Here is a 20,129-nt window from a genome sequence, read left to right as displayed (position 1 = left end):
TAGGTAATGCAACCCTAAGCGGTATCCACCTCGATAAACGGGCCCAACAAGGTAGGCCCACTAGAATAATATAAATAGCACGCATTTCAAGGAGTAAGGTATGTCATTATTACTGTTCACCTACCTGAGAGCTAACCACCCGCTTTACTGACTTGAGCGTTGGAGTGCCTTCGCAGGTACCCCCACCATTCGATGTTCACCCGACGACCGAGTCCCGAGTGCCGAAAGATAAGCAGAAGGAAGAGAAGGATTCCAGTTCATCACTCAGCCACCTGCCCGACCGAAGGAAGGAGAAGAAGACTTCAACGGTTCTCTAGGTCCCATCTCCCTAGCAGGAACAAATAATAATAATGAAAATCATGATTAATATTAATTTTTTATATATATAACATAATATAAATTAAAAAATCATAAATAATATTAAAATTATCTAAATACATTAATTTACCTAACAAAATTAATTTAAATTAATAAAATGAAAAATAATATAATTATATTTAAATTTTTAATTTTATATTACTTTATTTTTTTATTTATAATTAAAATTTTATATTATTTTTAATTAAATAAAATGTACACAAAATTAATTATTACTTATTTTATCTTTTTTTTTATATATAAAGATAAATTTGTGATTTTACATTTTATATAATTAAAAATAATTTAAAATATCTTCAGAATTATCACATCATTCACATATCTCAATAATTTTTCTCAAAAATCTATCTTATAATACATCAATTTTCTTCTCAAAACTTAACTTTTCACTCCCAAATAAACCAAATTTCAATCCGGTACCTCACCTCTCTTATTCACCATGAGAAATAAAAATAAATTAAACCTGCCTCCAAAATTGGAGTCCTACAAAACCAAATTCAGAACACAATTGCGTGCAGTAAAAAAAAAAGTGAGAATTAGGCTCCCATAAACCAAATTGTCTAAAAATAAAATGCACAGTGGTAGTTGGGGAATTTTTTTCAAATTCGGTATTATTGACGGATAAAAGTCCTTTTCTGCCTTCTGTTAAATGTGTAGCAGAGCACATGGGAGGATGTACATGTCTATAAAAGGCGAGAATATCGCTCATCTTCTTCCCAAACCACCGTTACTAGTTCCGCAGTAGGCTATGGAAGATAACAACCAGGCTTCATCTCCTGCTTCACCAACCGAAGGAAAACCAATACTATGCAGAGGTGTGTCATGTTCCTTACATTTCTTAATGTTTACTTCTCAGAAACTCTTCGATTTAGGTTTGAGTAACATTATTGCGTTTTGTGTATTTCTTTTCGTTGCGAAATTGTAGCGGCGATTGCTAGAAAAGCTGGTGAGCCATTGATTATTGAAGAGATAACTGTGGCGCCACCAATGCCTCGTGAGGTGCGGATTCGTGTTATCTGTTCCTCTCTCTGCCACAGTGACATCACTTTCAGGAACCTCCAGGTTATTATTATTTATAAAACAAACACTGCCAGGATTGTTTTCAGTTATTTCAAATTTATTATATTTTTATTTTTATTTCAACATAATGTTTATTGTGTTTTAAATTTATTTTAATATTAAATAGTATTTAACAATTTAGATGTTCACAATGTTATATTTTTTCCAAACTCTTTAAAGACTTTTTTTTTTTAACTTATAGATTTTAGTTGAAATTATTTTTGGTTAACGACATTTTGATCATAGTTGACTCAATCATATCTAAATCAAAATTAAGTATGAGGAAAAGAGACATAGATGTGAGAAAGAAGAGTATAAAGAATTTGAAGTTCCTACTTTTAGGTAAAAATAAAAAATTTATAATTTTAAGTATAAAAAAATTTATATTTCTAAGTATTTTAATTACTCATATATTTTTAAAATTTCAATTTCTTTTAATTTTTTTTATCTAAAGCGCCTATTTTGTGATAAAATATTCTAAATTCATGAATAACCTTTAAAATTATCCATCCAAGCACATTATGAGTTTGTGAGGACAAACTTACCAGTAAGCACTTTTAGAAAATAAAAGAAAAAATTTAAATGAACTTCTCCATTAATTAAGATTAATTCATACAAAAAGTTAAAAATAAGCATTTAGATAAACTATGTAAAAGAGATTTTACAAATTAACTTATACAGAAACTAATTTACCAATAAGTTTATTTCATTTTTTTTGCTCTTATTTTTCTCTCCTAAAAGTATTTAGAAGAAATTCGTTTTAGCAGGTGTAAGTAGAGCAGTCAAAATAGCTCCGAACTATATGATTTTTATTTTTTTTTACTTTTGTTTCTTGCACTTTTGAATGGCTTTTTAAGATTCCTTTTTTCTATCTTCTGAAGGACTTTCCTGCCATTTTTCCAAGGATTCTGGGTCATGAGGCAACTGGGTGAGTTTTTGCAGTTTTCTCAATTTATAATAGTTTTATTTACTGAAAATTTATCCTATTCCCCTGAAAATTAAAGACTCGTAAATTTCTGCATTAAAATAAAGTATTTGAGCTTTATATTCTTTTTACCATTTAAGCATTACATTCATTATATAGGTTCTGTAAAAGATTCTTTCTGGGAAATTTTTTTTTTTCAAAAAACCTGTCACTAAAAATAAATAAATAATCACTTCTCCAAAAAACCTAAACTAAATGAGCACAGTGAAAGATTTTGAATTGCAATTGTTGTGATTAGATGTGTGCCAATTACATTCTGACATACGCGCTAGGATTCCCTTCTTGTTAGGTTCTTGATACTAACTTACAAAGTGGTTAAGATATACTTCAATCTTAGTTTATAAGATTAGTATTGTTTGTACTTATATTTAATAGTTTGATCATATCCTTAATTTATTAATTTATATGAGATCTCTAATAGGATTGACTTTGATACTATATTGATATAAAAAAAGAGTAAGAAAATGATAAAGGGACATGATGAATTTTTTATGTTTAGAAAACATAGTCATTCAATTTATAGAAGAGATACATAATTACAAAATATTTAGTTATCCTATTTTAGGCTAATACATCATAAATATAAGATCAGTCTAGAGGTCCTAATATTATCAGTATCGATATTATCCAACATATCTACAAAATTCTAACAAGTGTATATATATATATATATATATATATATATATATATATATATCAAGGAAAGAATTACAGGTCTAATTTTGGTGTCTAACTTGCAAGCATGTTAATGATTCAACAAAATTAGTTGAATGCTGATTTATGATGAGTATTTTGTGACTAAATATGTTTCTCCATTTGTCTTATGATGGCTGTAAATTATTTGGTGTCTTGTGCGTCCTCAGATTTCTGCTGCATATTCAAACATTGAAGGCTTGGGTGATGATGTGTTTCAACCGATTTTGATGACTTCTTTTCATGATTACAGGGTTGTGGAAAGTGTAGGGAAGGATGTAACTGAAGTTACAAAAGGCGATGTGGTTATTCCAGTTATCCTACCAGAATGTGGGGAGTGCATAGATTGCAAATCAACCAAGAGCAACCGTTGTACTATTTTCCCTTTCAAGGTGTCTCCCTGGATGCCTCGAGATGGTACCTCTAGATTCACTGACAAGAATGGAGAGATCATCTACCATTTTTTGTTTATTTCAAGCTTCAGTGAGTACACAGTGGTGGACATTGCCAATATTATAAAGATTGATCCAGAAATTCCTCCTGACAGGGCTTGCCTTCTTGGATGTGGTGTTTCAACAGGTAAATTTCTTTAACAATTCAAACGCTAAATGAATAGTATAGACAAGAACAAATTTTATTCTAAAAAAATTGCTAACAAAACACTATTTAAACACATTCTTTATCATTAGCTGAAATTTATTGAGACACAAAATTATGTGAGTCCTATTAATTATTTAATGAGTTTCATTCATGATTTCGTCTTTTCAAATACATTTAAACTAATAATAGGTGATATATTTCAAGAGTTGGTAGGCATTCTTTAAGCAGCATTGATATTTAGTATGAAATATAATTTATACATATTTTAACAGACCAATCTGGTAATGTTTCATGTTAACGAGGGAGAGAGAATATTTATTGAATGAAAAGAGAGAAAGATTGAACTTCAAACCTAAATCCTATTCTCTAAATTTTAAATTCTAAACATTAAATCAATTAAATGATAGTTCAAATTTTCATGTACATAAAGTGTTTTTGTTCGATAAAAATGGAATAAGGATGAGAACACATGAAAGAAGAGAAATAGGATTTTTGATATTATAGTGCTAAAAAGGAGTCTAAGGAGATAAGATAAACAAAAATATAAATATATATACATGACAAAGAGCATAAAAACAAAACTATCCTTAACTAATATATATAATATTGTTTAACATCCTTCTCAAACTCACGATGCATTAGCACAAGCGACGATGCATTAGCACGAAGCGTCGAGAGTAGGGATATCTAAATTTTCAAATTCAATCTATAACTATCTAAATTTATATTATTTTAAATTTATTTTAATGAATTTATTCATATTTTTGGATTGTTGTCCAATCCACTTAGATTAAATGAATTTGAACATAATTTTTTGGATTTTTGAAATTTCAAAATCAATGAGTATTTAGGTCAGTTTAAGTTATGAAATATTAGGTTAGGTCGGCCAAAATAAGATAAGAAGACTGGGTTGAATTGGGTTGGGCCGACTCTAACCTAAGATAAATTGGATTGAGCCACGCTAAAGTAAAGTTAGGATAGACTAAACTTGGTTAGAATGGTCAAGCCACACCATGTCAGATTGGGTTGGACTAAATAGAACCTCAAGTTGAACTAAAATGAGTGGGGACTATGTTGGGTTAAGTTGAGCAAGGTCTAAGTTGGACCTAGTCAGTTCGGATCCACTAGTCAGTTCGGATCCACGTCGGGTTAAGTGGATCTCAATTCATGTCGAACTAAATTGGTCCATACCTAGGTCAAGTAGAATCGATCAAGTCCCCATCAAGAAAAATCGAGACAAGCCCATGTCAAGCCTGATTCAAGTCAAATCCCTACTAAAATTGCACCGCGTTAAAACAACTCTGAATCACAAACCATGCTCTACATACCATGATATAAATGAAACAAAAAAGTTGAGGACACATGAAAAAGAAGAGGATTACAGTTTCTAATATTAACCTTAATAGGGAGTGTAAAGATACAAGACAAAAGACAAAAAAAAATATGAATATATAAACCTGACAAAAGCATAAAAACTAAACCATCTTTAACTAATATATAATAATATTATCTAACTTACAACTTTACTTGATGCAAATTGATTTTAAGCTGAAATCTAATATGGTATCAGAACATATAACTCATCTTGCTTATTGCGTAGTTTGGTAGGCTTGCTTGGTTCGACAAGCATATGTGGAGGTGGAGTGTTGGGAAGTTTGGTAGGCTCGCTTGGTTTGACAAGCATATTGGAGGGGGAGTGTGGGGAAATTCCACACTGCCTGCCTCAAGTATTGGAGTTTGATATTTATAACTATTGGACAACTTTACTTGATGCCAATTAGTTTTAAGCTGAAATCAAACAAAGTTATCTTACATTACAAGATTACAACATTTGTTTTATTCAATGTTATAAAATCTTGCTTCCACATGTAGGGGTAGGTGCTGCTTGGAGAACTGCTGGTGTGGAACCAGGGTCTACAGTAGCTATTTTTGGGCTGGGATCTATTGGATTGGCAGTATGAACACTTTCAATACTGTTTTCTTTTCTTTGCAACTTTGGTTATCTGTGCTAAAATGCTTAATGTAATTCGTTAACTTCATAGGTTGCAGAGGGAGCAAGACTTTGTGGAGCAACTAGGATTATAGGTGTGGACATCTACCCAGAAAAATTTGAAATTGGTAATGCACTGTTTCTTTGATAACGTCATAGTTTATCCATGCTCCAATTATTAAGAGGTCCCTTGAAGAGCATGTGGCCACGAGCACAATAATCAATTTACCAAAATGAATTATAGACTTCCACTTAAATAAAGTTGTCTAACAAATATACAAGTCCCACTCCAAATTGAGACAATCAATGCGAGACTTAATTTTTAGAGTCTCAATTTTTGAAGTGTGATTTATATATCTATTATTCAACTTTGCTTAATACCGATTGTTTTTAAATCTGACAATGGGAAATCGTGGAATGGCTAATCCAATTTTAGTTTCTATCTTATATGTTTTTGTGATTTCTTTTTATGTCTGATGTGTTTGTTTTTCTCTTTCAATCAGGAAAAAAGTTTGGAGTCACTGACTTTGTGCATGCAGGAGAATGTGGGGGCAAACCTGTGAGCCAGGTCTAACCTCTTGAAGACATCAATCTTTACTTTTTGTTGAGATTCCCTTCTCTTTGCATGTGATGAAATGAAAAGAATAAAAGAATGCTGATAAAAAAAAAAGAATAAAAGAATTTTCTAAATATTGTACTTTATATGCATATATTTAGGTGTGTATATACACACATATACATAAATAAAAATACACACACACATATATATATATATATATATATATATATATATTCATGAGTTCAATGTCTTCACTATTTGACTGCTATTGTATTCAAATGTGGCTGCTAAGCAGTTTATCATAGAGATGACTGGTGGGGGAGCAGATTATTGCTTTGAATGTGTTGGTACGGCATCAGTGGTTCTTGAAGCATATGCTTCTTGTAGAAAGGTACATGTTACACTGTTAGAAGTTCCCAACAGTTGGTAGACAAATATTGTTACTAATCTATAGGCAATTATTATTTTGACCAATCACCACTTCACGGTCATATATTGAGTTTTTGCCAACTAAACTGAAATTCCATTTACTTGATGAAAAAAGTACTGCTTGATTGAAATTGCCAATAATGTGAGCTCAACAAATCTATACTTCATGAAAGCATAGGTTGCAAACTGATGATTTTGCCTTTAGGGTTGGGGAAAAACAATTGTTATAGGAGTGGACAAGCCAGGAGCCAGGATAAATCTCAGTTCCCATGAGGTCCTTCATGACGGGAAGAGCCTCATGGGATCCTTGTTTGGAGGTCTAAAACCCAAGTCTCATGTACCTATTCTCCTTAAACGTTACGTGGACAAGGTAAAGTATGCAATTGCTTTTATTTCACTATTGAACAATGTTGAAATCAAGATTAATATATATGTATTAGATTAGTAGAAATAATTATGTAAAATTTGTAATGACAAAAGAATGAGATATCAAACTTTTGGGATAGTTCTAGTCTATTAACTGTTGCCCTATATATCGACAGGAATTGCAGTTGGATGAATTTGTCACTCATGAGGTGGAGTTTAAGGACATCAACAAAGCTTTTGATTTATTGAGTACAGGAAAGTGTCTTCGATGTGTGATTTGGATGGATAAATGAGTAGACATTGTTAAGTACTCCTAGTCCTTGATAATGATATGCTACATGAAACATTTATTCCTAGCTCTTTTGTATTTGATAAAACATATTAAATAAAGCAGAGCTGCTATCTTACTGTACTGCAAATGCACTTGAAGCACCAGTAAAGTAATTAATAGGGGAGGTAATGGTGATCCTTGTTGCTCCAAAGTGTCTTAGTCTGTATACTCCAGAAACAGCAGCATCTGGTATTTCCCATTCTAGGATAGCTAACCCATGCAAGGAACTATTATCTACTTTCCACTTGAAAAATAAGGTTAAATCATCATCATCATATGCTGCAATCCATCTTTCCCCTTGCAGCCTCTCCACTGCAGCAAATGTGCCTTCGGTCAGAAGATCATATCTTGGATTAGCACTCCAGAATGTAGCACTTGGTGTATCTCCCTTCCTAAAATAGCCTCTTTCTGGAAAGTCTATGTCTTCCTTTATGTCACCAAATTTGGTTCCTTCGGGAAGTGAGTCTCCAAACGGACCAAGTAAGAGACTTCTTTGTACAGATGAGAGATCTGGTGGAGAGGGACCTTTTATAGTGATGTTCTGTCCTTCAGCCATTGCTTTTGCTAGTTTCTTAAATTCTTGGATGTATGCTGATAATGTGTGAGGACCATACAGTGTTGAAGCAGCCTGCAATTTTATTATTAGTTATTAGCAATAATTTAGATATAGTTTGTCTCAAAGTTAAAACCTAAAAGCTATGGTAGTATAGTATCTGGTGCTTGCTTATGCCTAATAATGGTATAATGTCTGGTTAATAAAGAACAAGTGCTTTGTGTAAGTAGATATTATATAGGCTTAAGTTAAGTTAGCTTGTAGCCATTCATGAAATTTAAGATAGATATTCTTTCACATCAGTTGCTTCCACCTCTATTCATCATACCTCGTACCGCTGGTGCTGATATTCTTCAAAAGTAGCAATATATTGTGAGTAAGTGTTTGTAAGTCCTGCTATAACCACATGTGTTTTGTCATTGAATTCTCCATTGCTGCTAGATATTAATGTCTCCTTCACTGCCTCCCTTAGCCTTCTGCCAGCCATTGTTGTAAACTCTGTAATGCTCAAGAGTTAGAGCGTGTGTTTGTTTTTCATTCAGTACTTAACAATTATGCAGATCATCTTGAAGCCTGAATTCATATAAAATAGCAGAGCTTGTTGGATTCATTTTCCTATAAACTAAATTTAACTCATTACATAAGTTTAAATAAACTTTTGGAAGAGTTTCTGAGTATTAGTTTTTATCCAATTAAAAGCCGAATTTTGTGTCCTATTCAATTGCAGATTTGACAATTAAAGATTACAAACCTCCAGGTACAGAAAGAATGATCAACTTTCCCAATCTTAGAATTTGAATTGGAAGAATTGCTGGCTGTAGAAACATCCAAAACGTTCTTGATCAGTACTTGACTGACTGTGCAGATTGTTTTTACCTTTATTAACAAAAATAGCTGAGGAGTAGTCTTACTGCCCAAGGATAAGGATCAAACATTTCGCCAATGCTCAACAAAACTGGCTTTGGGTTTTGGCAGTCCACTTGATATTGACTTGGTTCTTTCAGGAAATCCCTCAAATTCTTCCAAAACGGATTAATCTGTGAACAAATGGTTCTTACTTAATAGCACATAGGCAAATATAAAAATAAAATTCAAGAATATGATGCAAACAATCTTACTAAAGTATTCTTGAAATTCCATCTCAGGTTAATTAATTGAGCATAAACGGGGAGGTTTCTAAGTGCTGGCTAAATCTACATGGAAAGTGAGTTACCATTTGTTTCTTCCTAAAGCCATTAATGATTTGTTATCATATATTTTAAAAATAATACCATGTCAATCGATGTGTATTAATTTAAATAACTTTTTATTAGTATAAGAGTTCATAAGTATGGTTCATGCAATAGAAATTTCAAACCAATAGCGAATTTTTAAAGTTATTTAATTATCTAAGAGTTGGTTTTACTTGCACTAGTCACAGCCTTTTACCTATCATCCTATATGTGAAAGAAGTAACAAGTGGGGAAGTTATTTTTATTGAGAAGTAAGAGGAGTAGATATTTGTCATTAATTATACAAGAAGATATAAAATTACTTGTATTCACATGATCACTTAAAAGTGTCATGTAAACTTAAAAAATTTACATTGTGCTTTAATCTTAACTATATATGGTAGTATCAAATGGTTAATATTTTAACATTATATATATATATATATGATTAATATTTTAATCCTTTATGTGTGTGGAAAAATTTCAAATGGTTAATATTTAATTCTCATTCTTACATTTTAGGAAAAAACCTCATGTGTGTTTAATTATTCATTTGAACTCACAATCGCACCAAACTACAAAGAGAAAAATATTGTACTCCTATTTTAAAGCCTTAACAATGGACAAAATTATCAAAGTAAATGTCCTTGAATTGATGCTTCTCCAAACCATTTAACTTTCCTTTTCTTAACCTATGATTTTTTTCTCTTTTTTTTTCATTAATTGAAAAACTTGTATCCTTCATTTGGGCGGTCATTAACACACATCTAAATGGATATAATATTTTACACTTCATTTTTTCAAAATTTTAAAAAAATAGTCCATCACTATTTTTTTTTCACACACTCAATAGACTCTAACTGATTTCAATTACAAATAAAACTTCCAAAATATATTTTGTATATAAGGGAGTCTCAATAGACACAACTCCTTTGCCTTTATATGTTTTCCATTGTCTATAATGACTTTGGATATGTATGTTTTTTTAAGTTTTTTTGAATATGCTAGCATTATGAGTCACATGGTTTATGTACCTACTATCTATTAATCAAGCTTTTTTGCTTTTTCTTGTTTAGTAGCAGTTTGCAACAAAGAGTTGATTCTTTGTCTGGTGTTGTTGTTGGACAATATAAGTCGTCAGTCCTTGTTGACTTTGTTTGTTTTTACACTTTTTTCTATGTGCTCAAATTAGTTACAAACTCTACATCAATTGTTTGGTTTGAACCAACAAAATTTTCAATATGTTTTTCTTTTTGCATTATGAGTAAGGTGGAAACTCCTTCCAACATTTACCTTTGTGGTTATTATCCTCAAATATCTCCTCTTTATAACCAACAATTTTTTCCATTGTTGAACTTTATCTTTGGTATGTGCTATTAGGACACCTTGCATACTCCCCTCATTTTGATAAATCATTGATGTTTAGTGGCTTGTAAAACATTCACAAGTTTTTTCACTGTTATCATGGAGAAATCCTTGTTCTCTTACGGAGAAGAATTTCTTTTATCCAAACCTCCTAATAAGACAAACTATGGTTTTCTCCACCGCATATTGATCACTCAGCTCTTCATCAAATAACTTTATACATGGTACCATCTTTAAAATTTGAAGCTTCCTTTGCAGTTCCCAGAGTAACACTCTTGATATCATTTAAAGCTTCTTGTATGGTTGAAATTTCTCTTCCTTCCTCATTATGATTTTTTAGTTGTTCTATAGTTATGTTTTCGAGCAATAGAGTTTGAATACTACCATCTTCCACTACTTTTTTACAACCTTTGATCTCTCAAGTAAGTCCCCATCTTGACAACCCATAGATGAAAATTCTCACTAGAAAAAATGGAAGGTGAAAGTAACAAATTATTAGAGGTATTTTATTTTGGAGAATTTTTGTATGTGGTTTTTCTATCTGATTTTTTACTTCCCTTTTTTTCTCTTAGTCCCTCAAAGAAGAAGATCTTAATGCCTTGTCAAAGTGTTAACAATGGAGAAAACTATCAGAGACCATGTAAAATAAATTCTGATTGAATACTTGTGAGACAAAATTAGATAAGAGAATGAAATATATATTATGAAAAGAGAATGTTTCAGAATCACAAGAAATTCACATAATACAAAATAAATCAAAAGTTTTTTGTGTAGACCTACAAAAAGTACTCACATTTACTCAATAAATATTAAACTATTAATCTTCTTATAAGTTATCAAAAGCAGTAAGAATTCTAGCATCCTCCTTTCACCTTTTGTTTACCATTACTAGAAACCTAGTAACCAATGATAATGATTATTGGATTGGAACATATCCTCGATTTTTCTTTTGTAATATATATATATATATATATATATATATATAAAGAGAGAGAGAGAGAGGGAGAGGGAGATAGAGAAAGAGGACACTTACCTTTAAATCACCTTGTTGAAACCCAAAAGCACCTGGCCCATCTGTAGTGCCTGCTGCAAAACCAGGACCAAGTGCTGCAGGGCAAGTTTTAACCACCTTATTATCCAATTCAACTTCAATGTCTGTGAAGTTCAAGTACACATGAAGGTACTCAATCTTCCCTGATAGTTCCTCTGAAGCCGACTGAAACAATTCTACAGCACTTTTGAATTGCCTTCCCCCTATCATATTTGTACTTAATATTTCATTTGGGTACCTGCTCCATGCAAACTTGTGAGCACATAATTTTCTATAAGGATAGGACCAATAAGAAAGAACACACTAGATATCACAAATTTTGAAAATTATTGGACACTGTTTATTTGTAATACAACATATAAGAACTTTCATATTAAAACATAAGAGTCTTCAAGTCCTAGTAAACTGTTGTATAATATAACAAGAAATATTTGAAGTATTCATGTAGATTTTAACATTAATGTGTTAAATTCACGAGATGGAAAATTTTCATTTTAAAGTCAATGTCTCCATGAAAAACAAGCATTTATGTATCCCATATTTGATTAAAGAGACTCATTACCCAGGTCCCCTGCCTACACAAAGTTGGTCATTGCCATTGCATGAAGAATGGTTGAAATCACAAGGCTTTCCAGTGTCAGTGCAAAATGCTCCTAGAACATTTGGTGACACATCTCCAACATTTGATTGACAAAATGCTCCAACAAATAAGGATCCATCATTCTTTCTCACCTTGGATTCTTGGTTTGCTTGTTTGTTGCAGTCCTTCCCACCTGTTGCGTTAATTGATTGTGCTTTCTTGACTAGTTGACCAATATCTACATTATCAATAATTACTCGTATTAGTATAATCTATGCAAATCTAAACCAAGCAATAATTCAAGAAAAAATAATAATCATGAAACATGTTAGTAACAATTGTTGAATTTGAACTAATGCTATGACGTTTTCAAATGCAAGTTGTTCATAAATCTAAATTTTATATTTAAAACTACACTTTTAGAATAACTATTTTTTTTAAGATTATAATATTGATGTTAGTATAATTTTAATCCCTATATTTTACAAAACTCATTTTTTATTTTTTTCCACCATTTGACCACCTTAATTTTAAATTATAAGTAATTTTTTATTGCCATATTTTATAAAATATACTATAGTGGAGTCTTGGTTTACAGTGGAGTTAGGCGCAAAGGATATGTGAAGGTGACAAAGGTCTCAACGGATCATAATTCCTCTGATATGATCACAAAAGTTTTTCCTAACAATAAGCTCTTTCATTTGATCTATTAATTAAGCATGTAATGGGCTTAAAGGTAGTGGGTGTTTTTATCACTCAGAAGATTTGTGTTGAACCAATCTAGAGATTTGTGAAGATTTGGTTTAGTAAAAAATCTATATTGAAAGGTTCCTAGATCACTTATAGGCAATAGTCGTTTAGAGGCTGTAGACTGTTTGAAAAGGGTTTTGAGCATCTGGTAGTACAAGATCATCTGTCTTGACTAAAGCTTCTGGTCAAACCCTCTATTGCATCAATTTGACTTTCAGTGTCAATTGGCATTTCAGCTCCTAACTGAATCATTGTGCACGTAACTTTGCAACTGTTTGACACATCCATTTTTAGAATAAAGTTAGCTAATTTTAACTTTATAAATAAGACATTGTAATGAATAGTTATCTTCAACTTAGAGTTGAGAGTTCACTAGTGAGATAGACTTTGTATAATAATCTCATATTCTTTCTTAGTGAATTTCTGATCATGGATGTAGACTGGATTTCAGTTAAACCATGTAAATTTTTGTGTGATTCTTTATTTACCTTTCTTTCTTGTTTACTTGTTGTCTGTTCTTGCGGTTTTCTTTGGTTACTATCTAGTGTTTGTGAGTGGTAGATGGTTCAATACATTGTGTCTATTTTCTTACATCAATATCAGAAAATCAATTTGAAGGATAAACTTTGCATTTTATTTTTTATATTATGATTTGATCGTATAACAACTAACTTAGACATGATTGTAATCTTCATCAATATACATAATTTTAAGGTGGTGTGGAACTTAAGAGAGTTTAACAAAATCAACCAAAATTGTAAGATACCTGGTACTGTGGAGTTAGTGTTTGAAGATGTGTTTTGAGAAGCAAACCAATCTTCAAAAAGTCTAGCTGCAACACCCTTGTTATCTCCACTAATAAGCTTGTTTTCATTGCTCATGGAGGTTCCATGTGTTGCAAACCAGTTGAATGCTCCTATACTTTTACCACTTTCTCCATCCACAAACCTTAAAAGAGTCATTTGTGTGTCAACATTGGAGGGATATCTTGCTCTCTCCTTTGCAGGGTTTTGCAAATATGCACTTGGACTCCTGTTTATGCCTGCATCCTTCACATCTCCTGCAGTAACCATCAAAACCGAGATGCTGGAATTTCAAGATATTGTGTTTCATTTTTTTATTACACATAATCTTATGACTACCATGTCCACCATTTATTACACCCAGTGTAAATTTTTATTAAATTATGTTATTGAATTTTTATTTTTATTTTTATCAAATTGGATATTGTTTACTGTGATAATGCTTTAAATTTAAACTAAGAAATAATATTGTATTAAATTGTATTTGGTAATTGTATATTAATATTTTATTATGATAATGAGCTGATGGTCAACTTTAGTACTTTGAATAGATTAATAATGGCTGGATTGATTTTTACATAATTAATAATTTTATTTGAATAATATGCATAATAAAAAAGAGAAACTACAACACATTTTCATGCATTCTTTTTAGTACTCACTTCATGATTAGATTAAATATATGAAAAATCACCAATTTTAATGTGGGAGAAGTAAATATAACATAAAGTGAGAGTTATCATAAATGCACCTCAAAGAAGAGAAAGGAAGGGATGAATCTCAAAGAAGAGAAAGGAAGGGATGAAAGGTAAATAAATCACTATAAGAAAATCATTAAATAGAAATCAATTTTAGAATAAAAATATTTCGTTGTTATATTGACTTAATTAGATAATATTTTAAAGACTACAAAAATTTTTGGTATCTAAATTAATTTCTAAATTTGTATCTAATTAGCTATCAAACTTTTAGCTACCAACTTTAGAATCTAAATAATTGGTAACTAATTAGATATTAATTTAAAACTTATTTATCAATAATATAAAATAATTTAGATATTAATATTTTTTTAGTATTTAAAATAGTATCTAATTTAATCAATATAGCAACTAATTATATTTTATCTCTAAAATTAGTTTCTATTTAGTGATTTTCTAGTAGTTAATAACGAGAAAAAAAATCTTGAATGTGTTTATTGATTAAAACTTCTATTACAAGAGAAGAAAAGATAAGAATTTATATAAGCCAAAGCAAAGCAAAGAAAAGTCATTAATGTTGAAATAGAAACCAGAAACAAAACTTATTATTTCATTAGTTCTCTTGATATTCTTCCTCAAATTCTTGGGGTCATGGGTGAAAGACTTACTGTTTGTAAATACAACTTGTAAAATTGGAAAAGCAAGAAGCCTGATAATTGATTTGTAGAAGATGTGATGGACTAAGACTTGTTTCTTTCTAACTTTATCTCTAACAAAAAACAAGTCTAATTCAAAAACTTTTCATTCTAGAGTGTAGAACAGGATTAACAGAAAACAATTTTGCGATTAGATGGTCACAATAGATCAATGGTAGTCAAAGTACATGAAAGTGTAGGTAACTTAAAATGGGATTTAACCAAGTAAGTTTAGTAGTGATAGCAACACTACTCCAATATTTTACTTCAATAGTGGATCTATTTACAACATGTTTCTTTTTAGATAACCATACTACATGTTTTGAACCAGGAAAGACACAAACCATATGTGGTTAATTTTCTATCATCTATACCAACTCCTCAATCTGCATAGCAGAAAGGTGAAAGGTTCAAATCACAAGACTTTCTTCATACTACATGTAACGATTCCACACAACTATATTAGGACACATTTAGCTGCTTGCCACTGATTTTCCTATGAAAATTGCATGAACCAGAAGACTTTGTTGACAATAAAAGAAAATAATGATCTTGTAGTAGTAAAATTCTACATATTGTATAAATAGATTTGCAAATAGTTGGATTATCAAACAATGGAATGTCATCATCAGTACTTGACTTTAGGTTGGCCACCATAGGTATTTTCATTGGCTTAATAGTGACCGTATTCGGTCTTTTGAACACATCATGGATGTATTTTGTTTGAGCTAGAATGAGATTCTCTTATAATATTCTTTTGATATGGATGCCAAGAACTTTTTTTGAAAAACTAAGATATCTAATAGGAAATTTGTTTACTCAATGTGTAACCAAATTTTGAAGAACAATGTTGAAGCTTCCACATATAACTAGATCATTGATAAATCTTTGCTACAACTACTAAAGCTACTAAGATATTTAGGTTATAGCTACGACTATACTAAGACTAAGAAAACTAGGGTATACTAAATAAATGCCTTCATTAACATCTCCATTCAAAGAAAAGTATTTGCATTATCCAATTTTCTATGGTACCATACTTTGGTGAAAAGATGCTAAAAACAACTCTAATAGTTGTAGACTTCATCATAAGGCTAAAAGTTTTATGAAAATCAAAGTTATCCATTTGGCGAAATCCTTTAACTACAAGTCGTGTTTTGTATTTGTTTAAGATCCATCACCATTTGTCTTTGTTTTCGAAACCTACTTACAATAATAAGGTTGGATTTCGAGAATAAGATAGTTAGACTCAATGTCTTGTTTCTCTGAAAAGCAACAAATTTAATATTTATTGTCGGTTTTCAATGAGGTATGATAGGGTAGTCTGACAAATTTTGACTTAAGAAAGATATCATTTGTGAATTTTCTTGAAAAAGTTGTCACATTCATGACTTTTAGTTTTCTACTACTATATTTATCTTTTGGTCACCCTAAGATGAGTGTTTGTAGGGTTAGAGGTTATAATGTGTGGATAAAGATAATATCATTTGCTTGCATTTTTCCATGTGATGAAATTTTTTCATTGTGGGATTTTATGGAAACTATACCATTGTTTGAGAAACTGGTAATCAAAGTAATTAGGTCCAAAATCTTATAGTTGTAATACTATAAAAGGTATCATAAATGAAGAGGAAAGATAAATAGGGAAGAGATGAAAGGAGAGAAGTGAAAAAGAAAAATCTAGAAAAAGTATGTATTGATTAAAACTTATATTACAAGAGAAGATTCATCTTGAAAGAAAAGCATAGGAAAGTTACATAGACTAATATATAAATAAGACACAAAAAAACTAACTATATTTTATTTGTTTTATTTTCCTTGAGAGATAGTTTTACTTGAATATCATACATAAATAAAATAGTAAGGCAAGAGGTTGACTTTATTAATACAACATAAATACACATGCGTTAACTAGATGTGAAAGATCTAACCCGACTCACATGTATTGACTTATCATGGATTGAGCTAAAAATAGGTCAATTCAACCTGATTTACTTTTTGGTAAGTTAGATATTTTGTATCTAGCTGAATCTACCACAGATTGGTGGATTAGATGAGTTAACTCGCTTAAATATGTTTTGTTCTTCTAACTTTACATAATTATTGTAATACAATCAAAATGGATTGAGTCAACTCATCTATATATATAACATTATGTGTTTACCTATTTCAGAAAGCATTAATCCCAATTAAGAAGTGACATTAGGAAGAAAGTAAGTAAAAAAGAAAAGTGACAACTTAGATTTATACAAACAAATAAATTAAGCATTCAAATTTCAGTATCTAACCAATGGTCAACCTAGATATTTAAAAATAGTAAACAATTATCATGAAAAATTATTATTAATGGGTTTCATGTTAATTTACTTCCAACTCGACTCTAACTTATTTAACTCAAGGATTAAGTGAATGTGATTTAGTTTAATTAACATTTAAGAAACTGTATTATTTTAAACCCAATCCAGTTCCAACCCAAATATTAGTGTTACCTATATTGATAAGGATGGAACCAGGCTTGAGATTGTTGTGAGCTTGAATAATGCTTTGTTCTATTGCATCTGCAATCACATCAAAGGACTGTTTTACAAAACCAAGAGAAGTCACAGAGTAAACCAAATATTGCAGGTAACCACCAGGGCCAGCATGTGTGTGAGTCCCACTTATTGCTACATTTTCTTCAGTATACAAATTTCCAAACCTTCAAAAAAAAGTTAACGATGAAAAAATATTATTTATTTACTCAAAAAACAATAAATATGTTTTTATTCAAATGCCCTTTAGTTGTAGGGGGGTGAAATGATGTACCTATAATTTATACTTCAATTTAAAGGAATTAGCATTTTGCCGAGGTTCCATACATACATATAACCACTAGAAGTTTTTTAAGGGATTATCTATAAATTTTATTATTATTATTTATTGCATATTATTGATTCATCTTTGATATAGAGTTTGTGATACAATTATGATTGAAGTAAATGTTAAGCTAGTGAAGACATCTATGAGGCTCAAACATTTTTTTTTCTTTCTTTTATTAGCACAGTATTACAAAATTAAAAGAAACATTTTATACAAATTTCTAACCATCTTATTACTAAAATCAGAAACATAATAATTAACAAAACCATAGCTTATGAATTACTGCATAATTATGCAACCCACAAAAACAAGCTTCAATTACATTGATTGTAGTTTCCCACCCCTCATTTACATCAAAACCAACAGCTGAGATGCATTGTATACATCAGCAGAATTTCAACAAAAAATATTCATAAAAACTTGACCATATCTGCATAAAACCAGAAAAACTTCACATTTGTTCTGCATTGGACAAGTAGCAGACCAAAATTGTGAGTTTGTTACAGCAACAAATAGACACTTCTCTTAAATGATGTGTCCGTATCGGATACACGTATTGGACACCGACACTCGTATGACACTCGTAGGACACGTATCAATAGAGTGTCCAATTTAAAAAATATTTGTTGAATTTTTTACAATTCTAACATAATTTTAAAAAGGAGAAATACATTTATTTTCTAAAAACTCAAACTTATTGTATAAATTTTTATTATGATTATAAAAGTAAAGAACAAATCTTTTTGAATCAGCCGTGAAAAAAAAATTGCTGTTAAAAAATAAATCTGAAACATACTTATACACATAAATATTTATTGTCAATTTATATAATTCATAATTATATAATATATAGATCTGTTATGTGTCCTATATTTTAATGATTATACGTATCTCCGTATTTATATCCGTGTCGTATCATTGTTCATGTCTGTGTCTGTGCTATATAGGAAGACATACATCAATTTCTCAAAAAACATTTTATTATAGTTTTTTTTGTTTTTTTCAATTACGTGTTAATTAAGGATGAAATAAGTTAAGTAACTTGAAACGAGAGTTGCGTAAGGGTTAAACCTTTTTCTCAAACAATTTGGCTAACCTTATTTTTTAATCTTATAAGTTACTTTTCAATTAAATTTTAAAAGAAGAGCTTAAATAAAAGTATAATTTTCTTTTAGCTTAAAGATTTTCTTTTTCAACCAAAATTTGTTTGTTAAAATTTATAAAAGAAATTGTTCTATTTGAAACTAGTTTCCCTAATAAAAAAATATTGTCAATTTTTTTCAATTTTTTAATAAATAAGTACAAAAATATAAATTTATTGTTTTATTAAATTTATTTTAAAATATTTATATATTTTTTTATACCAATCACTTTCTTTCTAATATATATCTTAGTGAGTCAATCTTAGAAATGGAAATGAAATAGAAGATACAATAATTATTTTTTTTTGATCCACACAATTCAAACCTCCTAAAACATTGTTTAAAGAGACCATGTTGTTATACACACACAAAATTTAAGTAGTAATCTTTCATTCTATTTAAAAATAAATAAAATTATGTATTTTTCCTAATTATAAAAGATAGGTTTGATACAAGGGTATGTGTTGGAGTAAATTTTGTATTTACTTTATTTTTAAGTAAAAGTAATTAACTTAACCTCTTTTTATTGTGTGTTGTTTGTTCTTGAGCATAGTGTAATTGATTATACAATCATACATACATAAATGGTGGCCAAAATTTTGTGCTAGCTTTGACTTGGTAGACCTAATATAATGAATGAGGGAGTTAAGTGTTGGTTACTATGATGCAACTAATAAAGTAATGTAGCCCTAACTTAAGAAGGTGTATAAAGTGAGTACCTTGAATTAAGTCTCTGAAGCACCTTGATGGTTAGAAGCTGAGAAGCCATGCCAGCATCAAGATTGACAAAAACAAACCTAGGGCCTTCAAGCCCCTCACCTACAATGAAAGTTCTTGCCCTTAGCCTGAAATGAATACCAGCTGTGTTTTGCTCTAAGTTTGCATAACCCATCATGTTCACATCAGCAGCAGGACCACTCATGTCGTAGCTTCCAACCCCAATTAAGTACTCCCCCTGCGTCCCTCCCACCCATGACCAACCACAAACCAACAAACCCAATGCAACAATTACACCACTCTCACCCATTTTAC

The 20,129-nt window shown here is 30.5% G+C and overlaps 2 protein-coding genes across 2 annotated transcripts; one reads left to right on the top strand and one right to left on the bottom strand.

The window, feature by feature from the left end:
- The first annotated feature begins 755 nt into the window (after positions 1-755).
- On the top strand, positions 756-7,478 carry LOC137816908 (alcohol dehydrogenase-like 7). The gene is made up of 10 exons (XM_068620080.2): positions 756-1,193; positions 1,304-1,440; positions 2,319-2,365; positions 3,369-3,694; positions 5,588-5,670; positions 5,758-5,833; positions 6,209-6,273; positions 6,560-6,655; positions 6,899-7,063; positions 7,236-7,478. The coding sequence occupies exons 1-10, from the start codon at positions 1,127-1,129 to the stop codon at positions 7,350-7,352; spliced, it is 1,179 nt and encodes a 392-aa protein (XP_068476181.2). The 5' UTR covers positions 756-1,126; the 3' UTR covers positions 7,353-7,478.
- On the bottom strand, positions 7,464-20,033 carry LOC137816926 (neutral ceramidase 2). Its single transcript, XM_068620101.2, has 9 exons — positions 19,817-20,033; positions 17,586-17,794; positions 13,667-13,960; positions 12,133-12,388; positions 11,553-11,808; positions 8,855-8,980; positions 8,695-8,758; positions 8,272-8,441; positions 7,464-8,018 (listed from the first exon to the last, which is right to left on the bottom strand). Exons 1-9 carry the CDS (start codon positions 20,017-20,019, stop codon positions 7,464-7,466), a joined length of 2,133 nt encoding a protein of 710 aa, XP_068476202.2. The 5' UTR covers positions 20,020-20,033.
- Positions 20,034-20,129: the final 96 nt, after the last annotated feature.

Source organism: Phaseolus vulgaris, chromosome 6 (genome assembly GCF_051622355.1).
Source record: "Phaseolus vulgaris cultivar YP4 chromosome 6, ASM5162235v1, whole genome shotgun sequence".
NCBI classification, from domain to species: Eukaryota; Viridiplantae; Streptophyta; class Magnoliopsida; order Fabales; family Fabaceae; genus Phaseolus; species Phaseolus vulgaris.
The sequence above is the reverse complement of the archived record's forward strand: the minus strand, read 5'-3'. Positions and strand labels throughout refer to the sequence as shown.

Excerpts from the sequence above, each read along its gene's own strand:
- LOC137816908 (XM_068620080.2), top strand. The coding sequence starts at position 1,127 with ATGGAAGATAACAACCAGGCTTCATCTCCTGCTTCACCAACCGAAGGA. Across the intron at positions 1,441-2,318 it reads TCACTTTCAGGAACCTCCAG|GACTTTCCTGCCATTTTTCC; the intron begins GTTATTATTATT and ends TATCTTCTGAAG. Across the intron at positions 5,834-6,208 it reads CCCAGAAAAATTTGAAATTG|GAAAAAAGTTTGGAGTCACT; the intron begins GTAATGCACTGT and ends TCTTTCAATCAG.
- LOC137816926 (XM_068620101.2), bottom strand. The coding sequence starts at position 20,019 with ATGAGTGGTCCTGCTGCTGATGTGAACATGATGGGTTATGCAAACTTA. Across the intron at positions 11,809-12,132 it reads TGTGTAGGCAGGGGACCTGG|GTACCCAAATGAAATATTAA; the intron begins GTAATGAGTCTC and ends TGCATGGAGCAG. Across the intron at positions 8,019-8,271 it reads ATCAGCACCAGCGGTACGAG|GCTGCTTCAACACTGTATGG; the intron begins GTATGATGAATA and ends ATAAAATTGCAG.